At 47.4% G+C, this 23,147-nt stretch overlaps 2 protein-coding genes across 4 annotated transcripts in view; one reads left to right on the top strand and one right to left on the bottom strand.

Moving 5' to 3' along the window:
• trappc12 (trafficking protein particle complex subunit 12) overlaps nt 1-4,285 on the bottom strand; it is a 30,189-nt gene extending 25,904 nt beyond the window's left edge. Inside the window, exons 1-3 of one of the 2 annotated variants that reach the window (XM_080870352.1) lie at nt 4,161-4,285; nt 1,473-2,738; nt 1,239-1,355 (exon numbers count right to left, since the gene is read on the bottom strand). In XM_080870352.1, coding sequence (XP_080726478.1) covers nt 1,239-1,355; nt 1,473-2,729 — 1,374 coding nt within the window. In that variant the 5' untranslated portion in view covers nt 2,730-2,738; nt 4,161-4,285. Of the gene's footprint in view, nt 1-1,238; nt 1,356-1,472; nt 2,739-3,783; nt 4,131-4,160 lie in introns of those variants that run through there. The other variant, XM_080870353.1, reaches the window with a different exon arrangement.
• Nucleotides 4,286-4,317: 32 nt separating this feature from the next.
• The window catches only part of eipr1 (EARP complex and GARP complex interacting protein 1), a 50,737-nt gene continuing 31,907 nt past the window's right edge, over nt 4,318-23,147 (top strand). For both annotated transcript variants that reach the window (XM_080870356.1, XM_080870357.1), the window contains exons 1-4: nt 4,318-4,498; nt 4,608-4,691; nt 9,336-9,468; nt 12,191-12,347. In XM_080870356.1, coding sequence (XP_080726482.1) covers nt 4,457-4,498; nt 4,608-4,691; nt 9,336-9,468; nt 12,191-12,347 — 416 coding nt within the window. In that variant the 5' untranslated portion in view covers nt 4,318-4,456. The remainder of the gene's footprint in view (nt 4,499-4,607; nt 4,692-9,335; nt 9,469-12,190; nt 12,348-23,147) is intronic.

A 23,147-nucleotide genomic window follows, 5' to 3' on the forward strand; every position in this document is an offset into this window, starting at 1 on the left:
TCACTGCTGCTGCTGTGCATATGTTTTAAATAACAAGCGTCTCTCAGGGTCGTTTGTGGGTCAGAAATGATGATGGAGGGAATGCACGAGGGCTGCAGAGGTAGACGAGAGATGGATGGCAGCAGCGGAGGGAATGAGGTGAGACTGCGCGGTCACAAAGACACACACACGCATTTTTATGCTTGGCAGGAGAAGAAACAGGATATGAAGAGAAAGGAGGCGAATGATTCACTGTTTTCAGTCAGCTGAGACCGAAAGCAGCCAGCGGCTTCAGCAGAAACACCGACTGTCAGGAGGTCAGACAGGCTGCAGCCGCCGCGGGACGCCGAGCGCCGCTTTACTCGTTTACCTCCAGAAAGCTCCTGCAGGACAGCACGAGCTCTCAGAGCCTTCCAGCTGCCGCCGAGGAGCCTGGTGCAAGAATTACAAATGCAGAGTGACCTGTTTCTAGACCATCTGCAAAAGCTGCCTGAGCTCTTCTGGTTACAATCAGAGCTGCAGATACGCTTTCAAACAACTCCATGAATTTAACTTAAAACACTGTTCAAATTATGCACAACAACAAAAGTAAAACCATCTCCAGCTCCTCAAATCATCCTCTCCAGTGTCACCTGACCCAGGAGACGTCACCTTCCTGCTCTCTGAGATTTCTATGATGTGCCTCTGCGCTGTGCGGTGTTCATGGACCCGTGTGTGCAGATACACACATGTGATCAGGCAGGTAAACACGAGTGGCCCACCTGAGTCTGTGATCACCGTGTGGGTGACTCTCTTTGGGTGGAGCCAAAGTGTAAAACTCTTCATGGACACGAGTAATCACTTAGCACGTCACCGTGGAAACCAAGACAACAAAGACTTCATCAGGATCTTTTCCTAAACTCAGCCGCACTCCTTGGTTTTAGTTAATAACGTGTTTAAAAATGCTAAAAATAAAAACGTGAAAGTCTGCCACGTGTATGACTTCAAGCAAAATGATTTGCTGCTCCACCCACTCCTCCAACCTGATGGTGCCGACCTTTTTCACCGTTTCAAACAGGAAACTATTAACTTTGTGTACAATGAAAAGAATCAGCACAAATCAGAGCAACGAAATCAGCAGATTAACTGTGACAATTTCTCAGGTTAGTGCAGAGTTGAAGACGACACCGCGCAGGTGGAGGAGAACGTCAGCTCCACCCACACGTAAACGTCCCGTTTCACGCCGAGCGATGCTCCGCTCACAAACTAAAAGGACTCACAATCAGCTGTTTAAGGCCGTTGAAGGACTGATCCACGAAGTTGGCTGTGAGGACCTGACGCTTCGCGGCCGCCGCCTCTCCCAGAAAACGAAGCATTAGGTCCTTGACGGCGTCGCCCTGTTTTTAAAAACACAGAAATTCAACATCATCCAAAAGCAACAGGACAGAAACGTCCTCGCAGTCACCTGAACACGAGCATGGGCGGGTTTACTGCTGAGGGATCAGAGTTCCTACCTGCAGGTTGTCAAACTTGAGTCCTGGCATGGTCAGTCTGCTGCTCTCCAAGTAGGCGGGGCCGTACTGCTGCGTTGCTACGGAGATTAGCACCTTCCTGGTCTCCTCGCACGGCAGCCAGGCATCGTGGCGCCTGTCTGCCTCGTTCAGGCTCAGCGCCGTCGCAAACGCGTCGTCGCTGCCTGAAAACAGCTGGTTGAAGGGCTGTGGTGGGACAGCTGGAGCTGAGGTGGGGGCGGAGCCTGGAGCCGAGGCTGTTTGAGGTGTGGGTGGCTGGAGCTTGGGGGATGGTTCAGCAGGGGCGAACGCTGAGCTCGGTGTGGGAGCGCCAGAGTCCAGGATCCCTCCGGGGGTAGAGATAGAGGAGGAGGTGGATGAGAGCTTGTGGTCGGGTGCTTCGGCGGAGCCTGGAGGGATCTCAGCATTGGGGTTGGACACGGAGATGAAGGAGGAGGGGGCGGTAAAGGAGTCGAAGAAGTCGGACGCCGGGTTGGTCTGTCCGTTATCTGTGAAGAACTTGCTGAGGCTCGGGCTGGGCTGGCACACAAGCGCCCCCGCCATCTTACTGGGCGTCACGGTGTCTTCGCCGCCGCCCATGCTGAAGCTGGGCGACTTGATGAGGGTGGGCTGGAAGCCGTCGGGCACTAAAGACTTGGGCTGGGTGCCCTGGCTGAATATGGTGCACACGGGGACAGGCTCGTCCTTTGGTTTGGTCGCTCTGGTGATCTCCGGCGCCGCTTCCTCGCTGCGACTGTCAGACAGACTCTTCACGTCACCCGGGGAAACGGCGCTGGTCGCCACTTCCTCTGGTTTTTCCTGCGAGCCTCCGTCCTCCTGCTCCTCCACCGAAACTTTAATCTCAGTCGTATTCTGTCCGATCTCGCTCTGCTCCTCTTGGTTTCCCTCCACCGCGTTCTCCTCCTCCTCCTCCTCGCCTCCATCCAGGAGGGAATCGATAGGCACCACGTCATCCTCCTCGCTGTTATTGGGCGAATCAGAAATCATGACGCTCTCCATCATCTGGTCGTTGAGCTTGTCCATGAGGCTCTCTGAGGGCGTGGCGCTGCTGTCCTCCTGTGGTGTGGCAAAGTCCCGACCTAGATCGATGCTGTCCTCCTGGGGCAGACCACCGTCTGTGGGCGGAGTCTGACCTGTGGTCGCCTCAGGAGGGGCCGGAGCCGAGACTTCCTGGTTTACATCCTCTACGGCGATGTCCAAGGAGACCGGCCGCTGGGCGTGAGCTTCCCCGCTGTCCATCTCACTGCTCTGCACACAGAAACACACAAACACATGAACCAACAATTCCTCTCATTGTTGTGTGGCGTTCCTGTGAAGCAGGAACACTCATTTCCTGTCATTCTTTATTGTTTTCAAATTTTATTACAGGTCTCTGCGTCACGGGACAGAAACATCAGGTGAAAGAGGACAAAAATGTCCAGTTATGATGTGTAATTTATGCCTGTAGAGGAAAACTACAAGCTGGAAACAAGTAGAAAGATGTTTTTAGGGTTGGTGACATCGTCTCACTGTTGGTGTAACGTGAACTGTAAAACTAAACTTTCAGAAAGTTTGACTGTCAAAACGGTGTAAAAGACAACAAAAGAGATTCAGTCATTAAGACTCCAAATTTTTGGGACAACTTTAAACTTTCAAAGATGTTTAAAGAATAAAGTGAGAGCTGGGACTACAAAGCAGGCGTGCCAACGGCGGGAAAAAAATTCCACCCTCACCGCTTCCACAGGAATTAAGAGGATGAGACGCAGGGAAACATTGCTAATCAAATGCATTTATTAACTGATCATCATCAGGGTGAGCACCTCTGTGAAACGAGAAGTTTGGAGGTCTGGAGCACTAAGATGCGTTCACGCAATGACACAATCGTCTCAGGAGTGGACGGCCCAGCAAATTCACCCCGAGGTCAGACCCTGCGATGCTCAGGGAACCAGAAAAAGCTGCATCTGAACAAAACACAAGACCTCTGGAACAAACGAGACCAAAGTGCTGCTCAAAGAGCTGTGCATGAACGAATGCTGCAAACCTCAACGACTGAAAGAAGAGCGGGCCAAAGCTCGCCCACAGTGATGACACAGACCGATCACCGCAGGTGTTTATTTAAAAGTAGTTACTGCGTCCTGATATTTTGACTGTAGGATCTGTAACCTCTGAGGGTGTTTGAGGCTACCTCGATTAAACCGTGGTTAAACGTGTGGTTGCAGTGACCTCTGGGCCAGCACAGCTTGGTTTCTGCCCGTCAGCTCTTTAAACAGCCTCCAGGAAGCCTCTGGTGTGGTTTATTTTGAATGTCAGATACCTTAAATCAGCATGAATCCCACTTCCTGTAGTCTCGTCGCTTCCTGTAACTGTAAACACAGTATGGTATCTCCGTCTCTGTCAGCACTGAGCTGCAGCACCAGAGCTGCTCGGCCTTTTATTCACGATTACACAGGAGCCGGTACTCGGATTACCAAGTCGGTAAAACCGGTTATTGGGTCTGTCTGTCATGCTAGTGCTACTTTAGCCAACTAGCTCAGGTTAGCCAGCCGAGCCGCTAACCGTCAAATGCCGCTAACAGTGTTTTAAAACAGCGCAGAGCGTCTTCAGCTGCTCCGCTGCCGCTAACATCACCGCACAAACAGCCGCAAACGCATAAAAGACCAGGAAGAGAAGCAGGACGGACTGTTTACTTACCGTACTGCAACCTGACAGACGCGCCTGTAACACGCATGCGTCACACAGTACAGCTACTAGTACGGTGCGTCAGAGAGGACACGTTTCATGGTTGCTATTCCGGATCTTCTTCTACGTTGTTTTTAAAGCGTAAGTGTCGTCACACGGCCGTCGCTGCGCATGCTATCCGTACGTTTCAGTTTTAAATCGCGGAAGTGAGGCGCTGTGTTGTGTTTGGAGCAGAAAGGAGCGCAGAGGCGCTTTCTGAGCGAAGCCTTTCATTAAAAGAATCAAACCGCGCAGAGGACGCAGCGCAAATGGAGGACGACGCTCCCGTCATTTACGGGCTCGAGTTTCAGGTGCTGCTGCTTCACTGCGGCTCCATTCATTCCCGTCGAGCTGTCTGTCAGCTGCCTCTGCGCTGGAATCTTGTATGTAATCCTTACTCTGTACTTCGTTACTCCGCAGGCTCGAGCTCTGACGGCGCAGACAGCTGAGACCGACGCTGTTCGCTTCCTCGTGGGCACGCAGTCACTCAAGTTTGACAACCAGGTGAGAAGCACCTGTCCACAGGTGACGGGGAGCTCGGGATTAGGCGAAATCATGTAAATACTAAAAAACAGGGACCCGGGGGAGGCGTGGAAACATCACAACAAAAACACTCCAGTAATTTTTAATATTCGTACAGTCCCCAAATATATGGTAGCGGTGTGCTGCCTCCGAGCCACAGAGCCTCCATCATCATAGTGCGCCTTTGGAGCTGGGGTAATAAAACACGGCAGGAATTTTCCAGCACACCTTTCCTTCCACACCTGTGATTCCTGGTTTTCCAATGAAATAAACAAATGTGTTGCCATTCTTCCTCTGTGGTCACTGCACCCCTCTTTCCCCCCATCTTTTTTCCTTTATGGACTTCATTGAACGCTTGTTGAAGTAATGAAGACTTTTGGATACTTGTGAGATTACACCTTTTTGGTTTCTGACTTATAAGCATTTATAAAGATAAACGGCCTCGCTGTAGTGGTTCTTTGAGTTTTAATGTTTTGAGTATAGAAGTTTCTTAACTGAGCAGCAGCCAGACTCCTACCAGACAAAGACACAAACTGATGGAAAAAGAAACTTGGAGAAATTAATTTTATTCATCACTAAATCACAGCTAAGATTTAAATTTCCTCCCACTTTGCGACTTTAACGGGTTTCCTGCTTACAATGGGCCTTTAAAGCTGATTACACACATAACCATGTAAATAAGGAGTGTGTTTATTTTAGTAAAAACAAAGAAATACACCTTTTAGACCCTGAGTCATCTCAAGTCCAGACCCCAGCCACCTCCTCCCACTCATCTGGGGGAGCACCGAGGTGTCTGGGTCCGCCTCAGGGCTCCTCACAGTAGGACGTTTATGAAACGGCCCGCCCAGGAGACGTCCTGGTCTCAGTGTGGAGGAGCAGCGGCTCTGCTCTGAGCTCCGGAACTCCTCACCTGATCTCTAAGGGAGAGGCAGCCGCCCTTCAGAGGAAGCTCCTTTTGCCTGCTTGTGTTCACAGTCTTGTTCCTTTGGTTCCTGCTCGGCTTCTTTCTCCTCCGTGAAGCCCCACCTTACCGTGCAGAGGGGTGTGTGTGTCCCAGTGTTGTCAGGGTGCCTTTGTCCTCTGTTAGGGTCTCACAGGACACCTGGAAACAATGCTTCTGAACTGTGCCTGTACATACATATGAGAATTTAAACATTCATTCAAATGAAGTTTAATGAGGTTTAATGCAGGGGTGTCCAACTCCAGTCCTCAAGAGCTGCTGTCCTGCCATCAAGGATGCATCTGAAAGCTGCAGGACTGGAGGTGGATCCCTGGTTTGATGTGTTTGAAAGCACTCAGCAGGTTCAAAGGAAAGGACGCAGGAAATCAAAGTTCAGTGTCTCTACAGACCTCCAAACCAGGGGTCAGAGGCCAGATATGTAAAGTAATCAGGACTTTCTGTGTTAGCATCCTCAGAGACGCTGTGTTACAGGCAGCTGAAGGCTTTTATTCACATGGTTTATGAGTTTGTAACCATGTTATAGACTCTATATTCAGCTTTAAAGATATTGATGATTAATTATGTGTTCAATGGTTATATTTAGAATTAATATCAGCTCCTCTCCACATGGACGTCTGAACTGTTTGTGTGTTTTCTCTGTGAAAACGTGTGTGTGTGTGTGGTGCGTGTGTGGTGCAGGAAGAATGAGAGCATGCATGCACATCTTGCAGAGGTCATTACGGAGACAGATGACAGAAACAGTTGGCTCTAAACGGGGGAGAAATAATTAGCTGTGTGAAAGCGAGGGAGAGATTTGTGCCTTGAATAAGCGAGCCTGTTTCCTGGCAGACGTCAGTGTGAAAACAGTCTGGCACCGAGCGCAGACGCGCTGCAGTCCAAGTCTTGTTTAGCGAGGCTAACGCGCAGCTCGTCGGGAACGGTGACAACGCGTCCCGGTCGATCTGCGGGATTTCTTATTGCATGCCCGAGCGCCGTCCTCCTAAACCTGCTGCAGATTTCAGTCGTGCCGCTCGTTTGTTCAGCGGGCTGTTTGCTTTAAAGGCCGACGGTGAGACGTGTCAGTCCCGATGACATCACAGGACGGTCAGCTGATGCCAGCTTTACCTCCATACCGTGAACATGTTCCAGGACCTCCGGCTACACACACTGGGGGGGGGGGGGGGGGATCATAACTTCACACATGCAGCAGATCTCCGCGTGACATGAAACAAAACTGCGACCAGATCAGTTTTCACAGTCAGACTAAATCATCACTAAAATCTTGCATGGCTTCATGAATGATCAGCTGATTCTGGTGGAAAGACTGACTGGTGTAACCTTGAGTCGGTGATGGCTGCAGTTTGTGATCCTGCTGGTTTTACTGGTGTGTCGCGCTGCAGGGCTGCGGGCCTTGTTCTAAAGTCTTTGTTTCCTGGGTTTCGGGGGGACCATTGAATCAGGAGCGCGGTGGTCGTCAGCACCGGTTCGCTCGGTTTGCTTTGAACTCCCATGAAAACCATTTTTCCGATTGCCATTTCAGCCCCGACAGCTCGTGCTACACCCGTAAGCCCGCTGCCCTCTCCACCTCCCATTAAGCGTAATGCGGAGTGGAAGTATCTCCACACGCCGAGCCCCTCTCAGATCCCTCAGAGACCAGTCGCTGCGGTGACAGATCGTGGCATTTAAGGCCGCTAACGAGATAAAGCGCCCGAGCTTGGCACCTCTCGCCCGATCGCTGCTCCTCCTGCTTACTGTCATCAGTGCGGCTAAAGAGCTTTGCTGCAGGAGCCCGTGACGCGGGGTCCACGAGCCAGGCTCGTGCATCCCTCACCCCCCTGTATTTTACCAGCTCCTCCTCCTCTTCCATTGGCACATAATTAAAAGCGCTGGGCCGGCTGCCCGAGCGGCTGAAGGCTGTGAGTCACTCTCCAGGCTAGGAAGAACGGGGGATAAATCACCTGGGGGAGGAGGGCCGGGACTTCTGTCTCCTCTCTCACCTAGGTTCATTAGGGGGGGGGGGTAGACCCTATTACCGGGCCCTCCAATTACCCTGTCCCGCCGGCCTGAATTTATTTGTACTGCTCCCCCACCGCCATAAAATTATAACTTTGCCTAATAATTTTTTGCTCGTCGCAGTCCAACTCAAGGTTAATAGCCGCCGAGCTGACTTTGAGGAGGCTGAAGGATGCTGCCACTCCTCCTCCACCTCCTCACACCTCCTGCTTTCATCCTCTTGTTCAGCCTGTAAAAGTAGTGCAGGCGAGGGGAGTGGAAGTGCCGGGAAGGAGTTATTGTCCAGCGCAACCCCATTAACGATCCCCCGAGGTGCCGTAAGTGTCTTTCTTATGGGAGAAACCTCCATTAATTGTCTGATCAAACCTTGAGACCCTCGCTTTTTTACTGCGGCGCGGGCCCTGAACCGCATTCAATCGAGGACCCTCTCAGAATAGATTTCCATCTAATGAAAGGAGCGCAGCGAGGAGGAGTTTCCATTAACTTCTCCTGGATAAAACTTTGGCTTGTTTGTTGAACTCGTGCGCTGTAAAACACTCAGCGGTGTTTTCAAGTGCGCTCCACGATTACTCCAGCTCACAGCGAAGGCACTGCGACTCGTGCCGGAGAGCCTCGCTGGGACGCCGAGCCGGCTGCACGCTGGCACAAAAGCTGGTGAAAGGAGGCGGACATTTGAAGGACGTTAAACGCAAGAATTCACTTCTCATTTCACGGTGAAAAGTGCAGGGTCAGCAGCACGTTACCCCCAGAATCAGCTGGTTTCATAGTAACTTTAGCCGCGGCACATTTTACTTTCAAACTATCAGTTGTTACAGAATTACACACGTGGGTCCAAATTTGGTGCTTTTTGATAGTTTTTCCAGCATTTTTGGTCCATTGTAGCTCCATAACAGGAGACGTCCACGTTACGCCTTCGCGGCTGGAAACATAAAGTCTGTTAAAGTTGGAGCCAAATCAGTTTAACATCCACCCTCAGAGATAAAAATCTGCTGTCGCTGATTCGCTCTGGGTCAGAATCATTTTCCTTAAATTCTTTCTGCTGATAAATGGAAAATGAAACAATATTTTCTTATTTGTTAAGACGATTTTAAAGTCTTCATTTCATGTCTGATAAAGTTCGCTCGCCGCCTGTTTAAGTAAAGAGAGTCTGTGAGATGAAGCTTTTGTAAGCAGAGCTCGGAGAAACTTTGTGAAGTTTCCTGAGGAAGATGGGAGAGTTTACAGTTCAGGTGCTGAAGATGGCGTCACAGGCCTCCTGAAACGTCCACAGTGTCCACGGAGAAGGATGAGAGGGATGACACGTGTCATCTCATGTAGCGCTGTGTAAAGAGAGCCAACGCCGCTGAGCCCTCATCGGTTGGCTTTCCTTCCCCGACGTCTCCAGCGTGAATCCAACAGCTCCTCTCACAGTGTCTTAATCGCTGCTTTGAAGGCCAAATCGAGATGAAGATCTTCAGCCGTGTGAAGTTTACGGGGTAAAAAAAGAAAAAACTGAACCAAAGCGACGTCTGCCTTGAAATTACTTTTACTGTCACATTAAAATAAAAGAGGAACTTTCTTCTTCTTCATTCGGAGGAATCAGAGGCGCTTTGAACTGCAGTCGGTGTGAGTGGAGGGAGTTGCACCGGGTGTTTTTCAGCCTCATCCTCAGCACATCTCTGCTTTTCTTTCAGATCCACATCATTGACTTTGATGATGAGAATAACATCATTAATAAGAACGTCCTTCTGCACCAAGCTGGGGAGATATGGCACATCGGCGCCAGTCCTGCAGATAAGGCTGTGCTTACCACCTGCTATAACAAAAGTGAGTCCCACTGTTTCCTTCTGTCTGTGGCTCCATTCGCTGCCTCTTTATGTTCCTCTTTTTTTTCTGTGTGCATATATTACATCCTCCTCTTTTTATTTCCACTTCTTATGTCTAATGACCCTGTGCAGCCGCGCTGTCCTCACAGGCCTAACGTCAGCAGCTGCGTTATATATCAGACTCTGATAGAATCGATACTAATCTGTGAACACGAGGAGCCACGTGAGTCTCGCTGTGGCAGGATGAAGGTCACACAAACGTTTTGTTGATCTTTATTTACAGAGAGTCTGCTCGCACGGGCCCGCCGGTAACCGGTAAAATGAAAGGAGCCGAGCGGGCCTCGGCTCTCGTGACAGGAAATGCTGTTTTATTTAAATGAGTGCAAGTTTCCACTATGACGCACATCTGTAGGAGTCTGGGAGACCGACTGCTGCAGATTCCCGTTTCTCGAAGTAGCAGCTGCTCAGCAGGTCGCAGTTTGTTCGCATTCTCCAGGAACGGCGACGCAGAAACCCCAGATCACCCAATCACAATCTGTCACCACAGGACGCACCATCTAATCTTCATCAATAATCAATAATAAAGATGAATAATGTTTGAGTATTTTATCCATCAACTATATACTGAATGACTCGTTCACTTGCATTTAGTAGAAGCTTATATGAGGAAAACAGCTGATAAACGAAGCATCTTTGGCGTGAATCAGAAAAATCTGTGCTCAGAAAGACAAAAACCTGAAGTAGAAGATGAAGACCGATGTCTCCACAAACCCGACAACAAACAGAAGGAAAGATGTAGCAGACGCCTCAGGCAGCACGACACAGCGGGTAAAACCCACGGACCCAGCTTTAAACTGAAAACTGGAAGGACCAAGATCCCCTTCAATAAAAGGTTGCACGGGCGTTTCCCACCAGCGAACCGTCCCAGTGAGCTGCCGTCGCTCTAAAAGGCTTTTTTACACAGTGAGCGAAAAAACTACACGAAATTCAGAATTTTTCAGATTCAAATTCGTCGTGAGGTGTACGCACACCGAAAGCGAGAATGCGCCGTGAATAAACCGGAGTGGACGAGAATCAGTGACGAGCTGATCCTGATGTTCCTGAATGACAAAAAAGAAGAAATGCAGATTCTGGTTCGTCTTCTCAGGACCGGGCACAGCAGGGAGGAGTCGCTGGTTCAATCCCAGAGTCGTGCATGCTTCAGGATGTCCGCGGGGCAGTCGGGAATCCCTCCAGAGAGCCGACTGACCCGTAGCCATGTGTCTGAGGTCAAACAGGTTGCATGTTTCAGTCCCAGTGAGCGTTTTTGAGCTGTGAGCGCACTTGTTGCCAAATGCAGTGCTCTAATTGGTCAGATTTGAGACACCACATCATCGCTGTGAGTATCAAAAACATTTTTAACACACGAGTTGTGAGCTTTATATTAAGCACTATAATAAATATCACGTGACCCACAGCTAAGAGTGCATGAATCCAGCAGATGTTTTTGTAACACAGCCGTCGCCCCCTGGTGGCCGTTAACTTCCGGACACTACGTCGATCTTTTAGGGTGGTTTTTGTTTGTTGCGTGAACCCAGACGTTGCGTCGCTCGCTCGTTGGTGCCCGATGCCCTCTGGTCTCGGTCGCACTTCAAAACGAACGTTTGAGTCTCCCCGAGACGTTCGCCTGGATAAATAAAGGCTTTTAATAAAGCTAGACTGGTGGAGTTTGAGCTCCTCTGGAGGATAGAAGGCGGAGAGGAGACAGCCGTGTCAGGTGGGACTCGGGGCGGATGGCTCTGGGACTGGGTGTAGTCTCCACGCTCCCCCCTCCATCTCCGTCTGTCTGTCAGCTGAGTTCTGCACGCTCGAGTTCACAGGATGACAGCCACGGTGGACGGCCCACCACGCGCCGCTGCCCACACCGACACCGGCGCAACCCAAATATATAGAAACACAACAGGCAGCACACTGCAGCGCATTAATGCAGGGCTTGCACAGAGCCCCGGCGTTTGCTCGGCCACTTAGTCCGAGCGCAGGCTCGTCTAAAACCACTCAGGAAATCTGTGGACTCGTGTCGCCATGCTTTTAATTTGACAAATAGGCCCCACGCCTGCCCACGCGCTGCCAATACGTACACCAAAAAGAAATGAGTCTTTCTCTCCCCGTGCTCTCCACCCGCAAACTTTTAGTCCAATTACCGTATGACTGTACTCTACTCTACATTTACTCCTCTGGTTCCAATTAGCAGCTCCAGCCCTGGCGTGGATGTGCCAAAATAACTCGTTTATTATGTGGATTAGGAAGAGAGTGTGGTCACATTAGTGCCTGTACATCTCACGCACACACTAACAAAGCTTATCCTTATGCTCCAGTCACTGGTTTAACCTGCTTAAGAAGCCACCGGGGATCGTTAACGGTTTCATTTATTAAGCAGTGATTCAGCTTGAAACTGGGTGACAATGAGGAAAAATAGAAATTCAAAAAACAAACATTAGCAGCGCTTAGAGGTGGACTACTTTATCCACCTGGAATGTACTCTATGCACTATGTTTTTCATGCAACACTTTTTATTTCCAGAGTTTAATCAAAGTTGAAAGTTTGGCAAAATGTCTCAAAATATCCTGATTTAGATATCGGGGACTCGGACCACTGTCCCCACAGTATCAGTAAAACAAGAGCACCCTCCTCCCTAACACTGTGTGTGTGTGTGTGTGTGTGTGTGTGTGTGTGTGTGTGTGCAGCTAGCGACAGCAGGGTGGTGTCCTGCGCGGCCGTGTGGCGGATGCCCTCTGACTGGGAGACAGGAAACCACGAGTCACCTGACGAATCCGCCCACAACCCCCAAACCCTGGAGCTGCTCTGTCACCTAGACGACAGCACCCACGGCAACGCTGCCTGGTAGGTGTTGCCGGGGAACCGCTCAGAGTCGTGGCACAAATGATGCAAGAGCTCCTTTGATCCGCAGTAATGTGTTCGACTGCTTATTAGAAGACGGGGTGTTAATAATAGACTCCAGGACGACCTGCAGCTCACAGAGAGTCAAATAAACGACAAAAAACAGATTTCAAAACTCCTTTAAAGCTTTTCTCTCAATTCAAAATATCTTCAGCAAACTTTACTATCAAACGACACACTTGTGAGCAAAACTCTGCACGGAGCACAACGCAGGCTTTCTAATGAAGGAGGAGGCTGACTTTGAAACAGAGCGGCTGCAGGCCGCTGTCAGGCCTAAGATCAACTAGGCCCCTAACCCAGCAGGAATGTGAGTGTAGAGCTGCAGGTTCAAGTCTCTCCGGGTGTTTGCACTGTCATAAATAATGTGATCATTTATGTGTCTTCATTTGATGCTCCCAAAGCTTTATTAGATATCACATATTTGAGAGCGAGGCAGGAAGTCGTCATAATTACACTGTAACAAAGAGTCAGCCTTGGATTTTGTAGCTTTTGCCTTTCTGCAGATACTTGACATGAAGTTGAGGCTCAATAAAGCTAACACTGGTATGTTAGCACCAAGGTGCAACCTCTGCAGCTGAGCAGAGAAGCTCCAAAAGCTGCAGTTCCTCTAACGTGTGTGTCCTCCCGCCTGTTAGAAAGTCCTTAATTACAGATTAAAATGCTGTGTGTGTGTGTGTGTGTGTGTGTGTGTGTGTGTGTGTGTGTGTGTGTGTGTGTGTGTGTAGCAGAAAGAATTTCGAATGGCCGCCTGAGCGGCGCCCTATGAGTCCCGGTCCATTTCATTTCACTCTGGTTGTAGTCACGGCCCGATCCTTTTGTCTTACTGTCAGAGCTCCTCGCCATAACTCAGAGCCCCACGAGAGCCAAAATCAATGCCCCCCCACCCCCCGGCCTTTACTCCACTCTTCATTGTCCGCCTCATGATTGCGATCATTTTTAGAGGCACCAATCAGTTAGTGTGATGCATACTGCAGGTGTCTGCGAGGGAGAGATAAAGATGGAGGAGGTGAAGAAAACAGAAAGATGGAGGGTAGCTCAAGAAAGGAGACGAGACCGAGGAGATTGAATTTGTGCAGTTCTGTGTGTGAGTGTGAGTCTGTGTGTGTGTGTGTGTGTGTGTGTGTGTGTGTGTGTGTGTGTGTGTGTGTGTGTCAGAGGGCAGGTCAAGCAAGGCTGCTGGGTAGAGATTGATGTCTCTGAGCTCCACCATCTTAACACACCGAGAGCTGTAACCCTCACAAGGGCACCAAACTGTGTGTGTGTGTGTTGTGGAGTCTGGATTCAATGCTGTGAAGCCTGTAGCCTATGCTGTGCACTATTGGCTTCTCTAGATGGATGGCTTTGGTCTGTTGCCCACCTCCTCCATCTCTCTGCTACACACACACACACACACACACACACACACACACACACACACACACACACACACACACACCTTATCTAGTGTGGACTGTCATTCTGCACTGGTCAAGAGGGGACCAGTATTTCCAGTATTTTTAAGAAACAAAATGTAAAAAGGAAAATTTATTTTAGATCAAAAAAATACAAAATAACTGCAAATACAAAAACCCCCAAAACAAAAGCAACCCCGGCCCATGTTTACCCATCAGTCTTCCACAGATTGTGTTACAGCGCCACCTGCCTGTAGTCCTCATGTGATGTGAAGCTGTCACAAAGCTTGGTGGAAAGCTCTCCTTCCTTGCAGGCTCCATGTAGCTGCTAGCCTGCAAGGACAGAAGGAAGGTTGCTGCTGCTGCTAGCACTGCTGTTGTTAGCCACAGTGTGCCATGCAATGTGACATCTTGTATGTGCGTGGTGTTGTTCATTGCATCAGCGATGTGTAACAGCAGAACCTGCAGGAGTGCTCGTTTTGACCCCGTCCTGCTAACAGCAGCAGGGATTGCAAAGACGTCATTTCTTCAACAAGTTGTTTTTAACTTTTTTGTCATTTTAAGGACATTTTGACAAAACGAGCATGTGGGATTAATTTTGGCTCTTTATTAGTTTTATAAATGATGTGGATCATTTTGTCACAGACGACAAAGGTCAGATCACATTAGCTGAAACCATCTGATGGCCCACTGCTCCTCCATCGCTCACGCACTCCCCACTCTGCCACGGTGAGCCTCTGCTTGTGTTGGTACATAGACTGTAGTCAACAGCAGTTACGGATTGGCTATATATAAATGATATACATCAGTAAATAATATATATCTTTATGACCATTTAAAATATCGCTATAGAAAATTACACATTGCTGTAATTTCTGCCCTCTGGACAAATAAAGAGCTTCTGACAGTGATTTAGATAAAAACTGATTGCAGCTTGTGGCAGGATTGTTCTCTGTGGATCATCCATGAGATATGTTTGATAAGTCATTTACAGCAGTTTAAATACAGGAAGTCACTGTTAGCCACGCCCTGTACAGCCCCACAGTAATTATTAATCTTTTCTCTAACTGTATATTTAGTCATCAATCACAGCTGTGCCTGATTTACTAAAATGAATTTGTTAAAAATCATTTAATCTCATTTAAAGCAGGACCAACACAGGACAGGAAGAATGTCCTCACTGTCGGTCCTGTGTCTGTGGATTTGTAATGACACAGCAGTCCACGGTTAGATAGCAACGCAAGTACACACACACACACACACACACACACACACACACACACACACACACACACACACACACACACACACACACACACACACACACACACACAGTGATAATGCTGGCAGCTTGCACCACCCATGCATGTTTGTGTGTGTAAGAAGACAAAGAGTAAAGAGATCTGAGTTCTTATGAGGCTTTTGTCTGTTTTGTGTGTTTGTTCACCTGCTTGTGTGTCCACTGTAGCGTGTCCGCATCCTTCATGTGTGCGTTTTCCGGTTGCCGGCAAGTCCCTCCACTCTCAGCAACAATAACACTTTTTTCTTCCCCAAATCCCCTCATTGTTTGGGTGGGCAAACATTCGAGCCTCTGCCCGTCGTGAAGCGTGCTCTGAATGGAAATATCGGCAAAGCACACTCAAAAAAATAAAAATAACGGGACTAAACAAACCTCGGGAAAAATCATGTTGTGTTTTTTTCCCCCCTCTTCCTGCACTTGGTTTCGATTGGGAGCCTTGCCAGATGAGTGCATCGATTCCCGTGGAGCCATTTGAGCCAATCACGGCCCTAGGAGGGAGCGGTAAAGCGCAAAAGGCAGCGAGGTTGATTTTCTAAAGTGGGGTGTGACAGGAGGGGGTAGGAGGTGTTTATGGGGTGATTGTGTGTGTTTGTGCGCACACACACGGATGCAGCCATGTGTGTTATTGTTGTGTGGTCGTTTGTAAGGCCCGATGGGCTCTGCTCTCTGTCTGCGTCCCAGCCCCGTCATGCAAAGTGTCTTTGTGAGCCTTATTTTCACTGTGAGCGTCGCCTCGTCTCAATCAATTGGATCCCCGACGTGGGCTGTCATGTGGACTATCAGCCGTGTATGTGTGTGTGCGTGTGTGTGTGTGTGTGTGTGTGTGTGTGTGTGTGTGTGTGTGTGTGTGTGTGTGTGTGCAGGCGCTGGGCTGAAGCTTGTAGCTCTGCTGCTTTTTTCCCGTCTGTGACGGCAGCTGCTGCACAAAGAAATAATCTGTCTGCGGCTGAGCTCGCAGTTACCTTAAATGGTAATTCCAGTTTATTGTGACCCCACCTCCACCTGTATCATTACAGGTGGAGGTGGGGTTTGGCTGTTTTCCACAGGGTGGTTTATGGGACTCCTGCACGGTCGGCACTGCAAAGCAGACTGAAACCTCTGGGGCTGAAAACTGAAGCTTTCTAGCATCCAGGACACAAAGACACACAGGAAACAGTCCACAGGTGGAAGATGTTAAAATCAAGCGGTGTCCTGACCCAGAGGGTCTAAACATAAGGCCCAGGGACCGTCAAAGGGTCCAATCCAGCCGATTGAAAGGCGAAAAGGACGTAAATTTGAGGCTGTTTTCACCAGTTTTACAGCCTGAATAGAAAAAAATCACCTGTTGCTGACATACAGCCAAATAAACGTTAAATAACAGAACAGTTTAGGTTTTTCATTGTGGAGGTTTCTATTTATTTTATTTTTTTCATTCGGGATTCTACTGTGAAGGAAAAGCAGGACTGAAAACGTCTTCTTTTAAGTTCCAGGGTAACGTGTGTCTGTAAGTCTGAGCTGTGCTGACGGCGTTCTGACTGCTTTACACTAAACAAAGGAAACAGGTTTGAGCCTGCGTCATGGTAATAGCATGTAAATATCCAGATTCTTGACTCTTTTCAGTTTGGGTGGAGGTTGTAGCTTAGATCGTCCCACTGGTGATGTCAGGAAGTGAAGTGGTGGAGATGCAGATGTGGCGAGTTTGTACGTAGCAACACTGCATTTGTCCGTCCGTCCTGCAGCTCCAGATGCTCTGTTTGTCCCTGTGTTCATGCCCAAGAAGGACCAGGGAGTATTTGTGTTGGCTTCTCTGTAACGGGGGATTAAACTCATATGGATGCAAAGCACAGCAGAGTGGGCGAGCAGAGAGAGAGTGCATGGCTCGACGTGGATATATGGGGCTGTAAAAGCTCTCCCAGCATACATTCCAGTACACAGCGTGCCAGCTTGTTGCAGAGCTCAAGGTCAAACGCACATAACTTGGAGTGTTTCATAAGAGAGAGAGATGGAGGGAGGCGAACTGTCTGCCTCTCAGTATTGCATGAATTAATTGATCCTACAGGGAACGATGGGCTGTGAATCCCAAAGCGGAGTGTGTTTTAATTGGTCCTGTGGTGTGCTGAAGTGTGTGTTTAGGAAGGAAGGAGTGGTGGTATCGAACATGCTGCAGTCGCTATCGACAAGGTCTATGTGGAGCCCTCAGTGTGTGTGTGTACTTGTTTTGCTACATTAAGGGGACAGAGTGTTCACAGGGCTTTTGTGGGGACTTGCCTTTCTTTTGGGGACACAAAGCATCAATCGATTGATCAGATGTTACCTTTGATTGTTAGTTTGGCTTCCAACAGTTACAGTTGGGTTCACGAGTTTTTGGATTATGCTAGCTTGAGTAGGGCTTTGCTTAAGTCTACCCTTGAGTTAATCTTATCCGGTCGTTAAGTGATGACGTGACGAATCCTACTTCTGGGCCTAAAGTAGTCTGCGTTTAATATGGCTTTTGTGTTGTTAACATGTTTAATGTTTTGTATTTTCTTCTATTTTATCTCAAAAAGCTCCTAAAACAGTCAGTGATCACTGTTGACCTCCCTCGGCTTTTATTACCACTAATCATTTATTTAAGCTCAGTTTTTAAAACCTTAGGATGTAACTACAGCCCAGCCCATGCAACAGTATATGAATGACTAACCTCGTATTGTGGATGGATTATCTCAGTTGTTCTCCTGGCTGAAGTTTGGTCCTTTTACAGCATCCTGCCATGCGATTACATTTGTTCCTGACCACCGAGAACACTCACGTTAACTTTTATCGAGTGGAAAAAAGTTATCTTGTTTATATTATGCTAACATAGCTGTGCCGCTAGCGGTCACGTAGCACATCATTATATACCAGCTAGCCAAACTTCAGTAACCCTACAAACGTCACTGCTGTTTAGTTTTCTGTCTTCATTTATGTTGGAAGTGATAACAGAGCTGTACGTTTGAATTTGTTTCCCAAACCCCGCAATCAGGACATGCTATATTGTATTTAGATAGAAGCTAGCGAGCTAACTCCCTGCTAACTTCTAACTCCGTTAAATGTCATAAATTCCGTTTTCATGGATGCCTGGATGTTAAACTCAATTGTTACACCTGGTAGAGCAGAACGCTGATCATTTTATTAAAGATGAAAGACTTTAGACAGTTTTTCAACTCGTTTGATATATGGACCTGCAGCAGAGTTTAGGCCCAGACATGGCTAGTGACTAGAGATGGCACGATACCACTTTTTTATGTCCGATACCGATTCCGATATCATAAATTTGGATATCTGCCGATACCGATATGAATCCGATATAGTGTGTTTTAATCAACAAAACTGTTTTTTTAAATATCTTGCTGCATTTTGTATAAGTTCATACTCAAGTTTAAAACAACAACTACACTAAAGCTATTCTGTTATACCTGTATGCAAAAAAAAAAATAAATTCATAGTTCAGCAATACTGATCAATCTAATAAACTCAAACCTACACCATCCTCCCTATTCTGGTATTTTAAAGAGTACTTAGCATAAATATTAAGCAACCTAACTAATAGGGTTCCAACTCCCAGCAACAACAAAAATAAATAAATAAAAAATAGGGAACCACCCCTCACGCTCCACCTCATGATGCTTAACCCTTTAAGACCTACCATAGAACCAAGTCCGCCAGAGCTTATATCATATTTTTACATGCTGTGGAGCCATTTTTGGGAGCATTTCAAGTTGCTATACATCAATACAACCATTATAGCCCAGATTTTAATAATATGTATTCATTAAGTGCATAGTAATTACATAAATTGCAAAAAAGTGCAATAAACTACAAAAAAATTGAAAATCGTTTTTGCTTTTTTAACATATATTTGTAGTTAGAGAAATTTAAGAGGCTAATCCCGCAAAAATGTAAATACAAAAAAGTTGCACAAAATAGTTTCCCACCACAGGAAATTTATTTTGAGTGTCTTCATAGTTTTATTTTTGAAATACACCAATTTTTATACACTGCAGGAAAAACGAAAATAAATATTATACTGCAAATTTGCAAAAAAGCAGCATATGCATCAAAATAAACTATTTCCAGCAGTGCAATATGAGTCCTAAGCATCCCAGAAACGACACAGAAAGTCATAAAGTCAAAGATAACTTTTAAAAAGACGAGTATAGGCCCTGAGGCCCTGATAGTAAAAAAGACTACATTTCCGCGAAAATGACGTCACTTCCGGTTTCGGGCAGGTAATGGCGGAAATGCAAAAGTTCGCGCTGACGTCTATTCCAACGTAGGAAGTGTTATGACCAGCTGATTGGATCGGTAAAGCGTGTTTCTGGAATATTATGTTTTTGTTGCTGCAAGCGCTTTTTATGCAGTTTTTGCAAAGCTTTATGTGGAAGGAAACCGTGACCTAGGACAAGCTGATGGCATAAGATGTAAGTACAACTCCTCCGGTTTCATATGCAAAAAAAATTTTTGCGCTAGCTTACGTGGTTGCAGAGCTACCGGGATTTAAAAATAGTTACGCAAAACAGAGCGTGCCCGCTCCGATCGGCTGTAAAGGGTTAATCGACGTAATCAACCTTAATTTGATGCAGTGTGGAAAAAAATGCACAGAAATCAATTATTTTTCAAGAAATATTAAATAGATTCAACATCTTTCTTCAACAAAATTGCAGACTGCACAGATGGTACCTTCCCAAAGGAAAAAGTACTATAGCTTACTAGGGTATATATATTAGACTTAATAGTCACTATATACAGTAATTGACTTCTATTCATTTTACATCAAATTAAAACTTTGGGTGTCAGATAATTATTTATTAAAAGCTCGACATTTTAAATGAGAATAAGAAAGAAAAGTATGTCTTTGTGCCCCCTTTTCCTTGTTAATGCCCTATCGGCCCCCCTGGCTAAACTTTGCTAGATCTGCCCCTGCACAGTTACCAGCCGTCAGCTACGTAGAAAAAGATCCTCGAGTAGAAAGTAATATTAAATACATTCTAACAACAGCTGATCAAGCTTAAACGTGGTTTCCTCTTTCTGGTGCAAAGTGGGCCAAAAGCAAACAAGAGACACGGACTCGCGACAGAAAAGCCGATCAGCTGATCATTAAGCAGTTTCATGATTGAAGTAGCAGCAAGAAGAGGCAGTCGCTCCATATATCGTTTGTTAAGCTTAATGCAGGAATGCTTTACAAACATTCAGAGATGGACTTACACACTTGCTTTACTTCTCTCGGGATAACTTTGTCAGAGATGAAATGCCGGGTTGCTAGCGAAGCTCCAAATGCTATCCAGACCACCGACAGGTCCCGCATGCCACAGCCGCTCTATCACGTGATGCATACTGCTCCGACATGCTAACGTTCTGAGGTGAGTTACGGCGTGTTGCAAGTTTTGTGAGGTGCTTTCGTGATATTTAATGGATCGGATTACATTTTTTATTTTTCTCCGATATCCGATCCAGTAATTTAGGTCAGTATCGGACCGATACCGATACGTAATATCGGATCGGTCCATCTCTACTAGTGACGTCAGACTTAACGACCGGATAGTGAATTCAGTTTTACGTTTTGGTTTTTTTTAGATTGAGATTAAACATACTAAAGAACTTGGTTGGGAGGATTATTCATGTGGAAAGATTACTTGGTGTGATACGTGCTGCTGGTATTTACTACCTCAGTGCATATTCTCTGTTTCTAAACAGTGGACGGACAGTGAAGTGTTATCAGTGAAGATTAAGAATAATCCAGGATGAGCATCATGTGATGAGCTGTTGCACCGTGGATGGATGCAGATATATTCGTGCTCTGCTGTCCTGTAAGATGCAGTGTTTCCAGATTATGGCCCATCTTTGTTTTCACTTGTAGTTTGTTGCAATCTGCTCAGCCTACCGTTTAGCGATGCAGTTTGTTTATGGCTACATTTAGTTGTCCGGCCTTTGAAGGTGGCCTGCTGCACAGGTTCTTCACCGAGTGTGAGAAATGCATTAAGGGAGATTTAGAAAATCATCTTCCCTTTCAGGCTGCAGGGTCTGACTGTGAGTCAGTGTGAAGTGCTCCTAAATGACAAAACGAAGGCTGCGTGCTGTGAGTGCGTCCATGACTCGCTGCTCCTCAGGAGGGCAGTAAAAGCCGCCCTCAGCAGCTGTGATTTCACAGCCCTTATAAACTCCCCTCCCTCCTTCCGTCGCTGCTCCACCTTTTCTAATAGCACTGTGCGTATTTGAAGCCTGGATTAAGCCCAAAAGCAAACTTTAACTTCCCCTCCTTTCCCCTGTCATTTCTTTTATCTCCCCTGAACACTCTCACCTCCTCTCTCTCCTTTTCAAACGCTGGCATTGTTGCTGCCGCTGACAGATGAGTCCAAGGAAATGAAGTTGTCTAATTGATGAACTCCTTAAATAAATGGCATCATTTAGTAAAGCTCTAATCGCAGCGGTTCTCTAGCCGTGACAGACATCCAGATCTTCAGCCAGACCACGTCTGCATCGCGCTGCTGACATTTTACATCCTCTAACCCAGATTAGACGCAGCTGAAAAGTCACACTAAATCAAAACCCTAACGAGCATATAGCAGCTTTTCCCGGCCAAGGTTGTATTTAGCTTATTGCCAGGTCTCTGACTGCACTGACACATTGCTTTTAGAGCTGGCAGGACTCGGGTTAAAAGCAGAGCTTTCTCGCTCGGGCTGTCGTCTTTCTTTGACCACGCGGTCGCTTTCTGTCTCGATTTAGCTGCTAAACCATCCAAACTAAGAGGAGGGAACAAAAGCAAACAAGTATCCAGGGAATGATGAACAACAGTTAGTGTGGTGTGCAAGGTCTCTCCAGAATACAGAGTTTAAGTAGAGCGCAGAGGAGAGGCTCGCCTAAAGAAGCTGCAGCAAAAGGTCGATACTCTGCAGACGGGCGTGCGCAGGAGGAATCAAAGCGTGCAGTAAACGCTCTACTGTACTTTACTGCTGCAGAGTAGACTGACAGAACTGGGTCCTCTGTGCTCACCGGGCTGAGCTTATGTGCTTTTGTCACTCTCGTGGCTGTTGTGCAGAAAGCTGCTAATGTGACTAAGAGCACTCACAGAGCAGCGTTTAAAGTGCACTAATGGGCTTTTTTCTCCTTTTTATGAGTGTGATCAGAAAGTCCTGATGCTGATTTGATCAGATCACCTACTCGTGCACCTCTGGACTGGTCTCGGCACTGCTGCCATCTTTAACTTGTCCCGATGGTCCCTGCACTTGTCGGCGTGGGGATCCACGGTAACGCCCTGAGACACCGGAGGGACGTTCAGAGGAGATGGATCTGAAGTTCAGCGCGTGCCTTCTCATAGCGGTTCAAAGCACCGTGAGCACTCAGGAGGCCTTATGGACGCGCAAACACAAACTTTGTGTGCCGTGTGAGTGATGTCAGAGTAGCAGCCGTGCTTCAGAGGGGCCAGAGGGGCGTGGCACGATGAGAGCGTCCAAACTTAAATTGTGGGAGGAGTTTCACCTGTACGAGTTTAAACATGGCCAGGGTTTCTAATAATGAGATGAGCGTATGCTCAGCAATCAAACACACACTGCGTGATGTCACCGTGAGGGTACGGCTGGCATACCGGGACAGCCAATCAGAAGAGAGTTGTCTTTAAAGAAGGAGCTAAGGCTGCTTGTTTCAGAGGGGCTGTGCTGAGGATCAGTGTGAGATACAGAAGGATTATTATGACCTGTGGATCATGCAAAGCTGCTGTAGGAGAGCACGTGATACCTTGTCACGATCTATTTAGGCTAATCATGCTGGAAGCAGAGTGCACCAAAGGTTTTACCTGACTGAAGCTGTGCTGGAGGCGTTCATGTTTCATGAGCACCTGAGAGTCCGGAGAGGCAGGAATACCACAGTCGTCATAGTGCCACCTGCTGGGAACAGCTGGTTTATGAGTTCACCCTAAATTGTGTTAAAGCGTGACTACAGCCTCGCTCCAGCTTTATTTAAAAATCTGCCTCCAGCATCCGGCTCCGGTTGTTTGTACCCGACAGGCGGATTAAAGGATTTGGCATTTTTTAAAGGTATTATTTTTCTTTTGTTTCTGTT

This window comes from Rhamphochromis sp. 'chilingali' (genome assembly GCF_963969265.1).
Source record: "Rhamphochromis sp. 'chilingali' genome assembly, chromosome: 21".
Lineage (NCBI taxonomy): Eukaryota > Metazoa > Chordata > Actinopteri > Cichliformes > Cichlidae > Rhamphochromis > Rhamphochromis sp. 'chilingali'.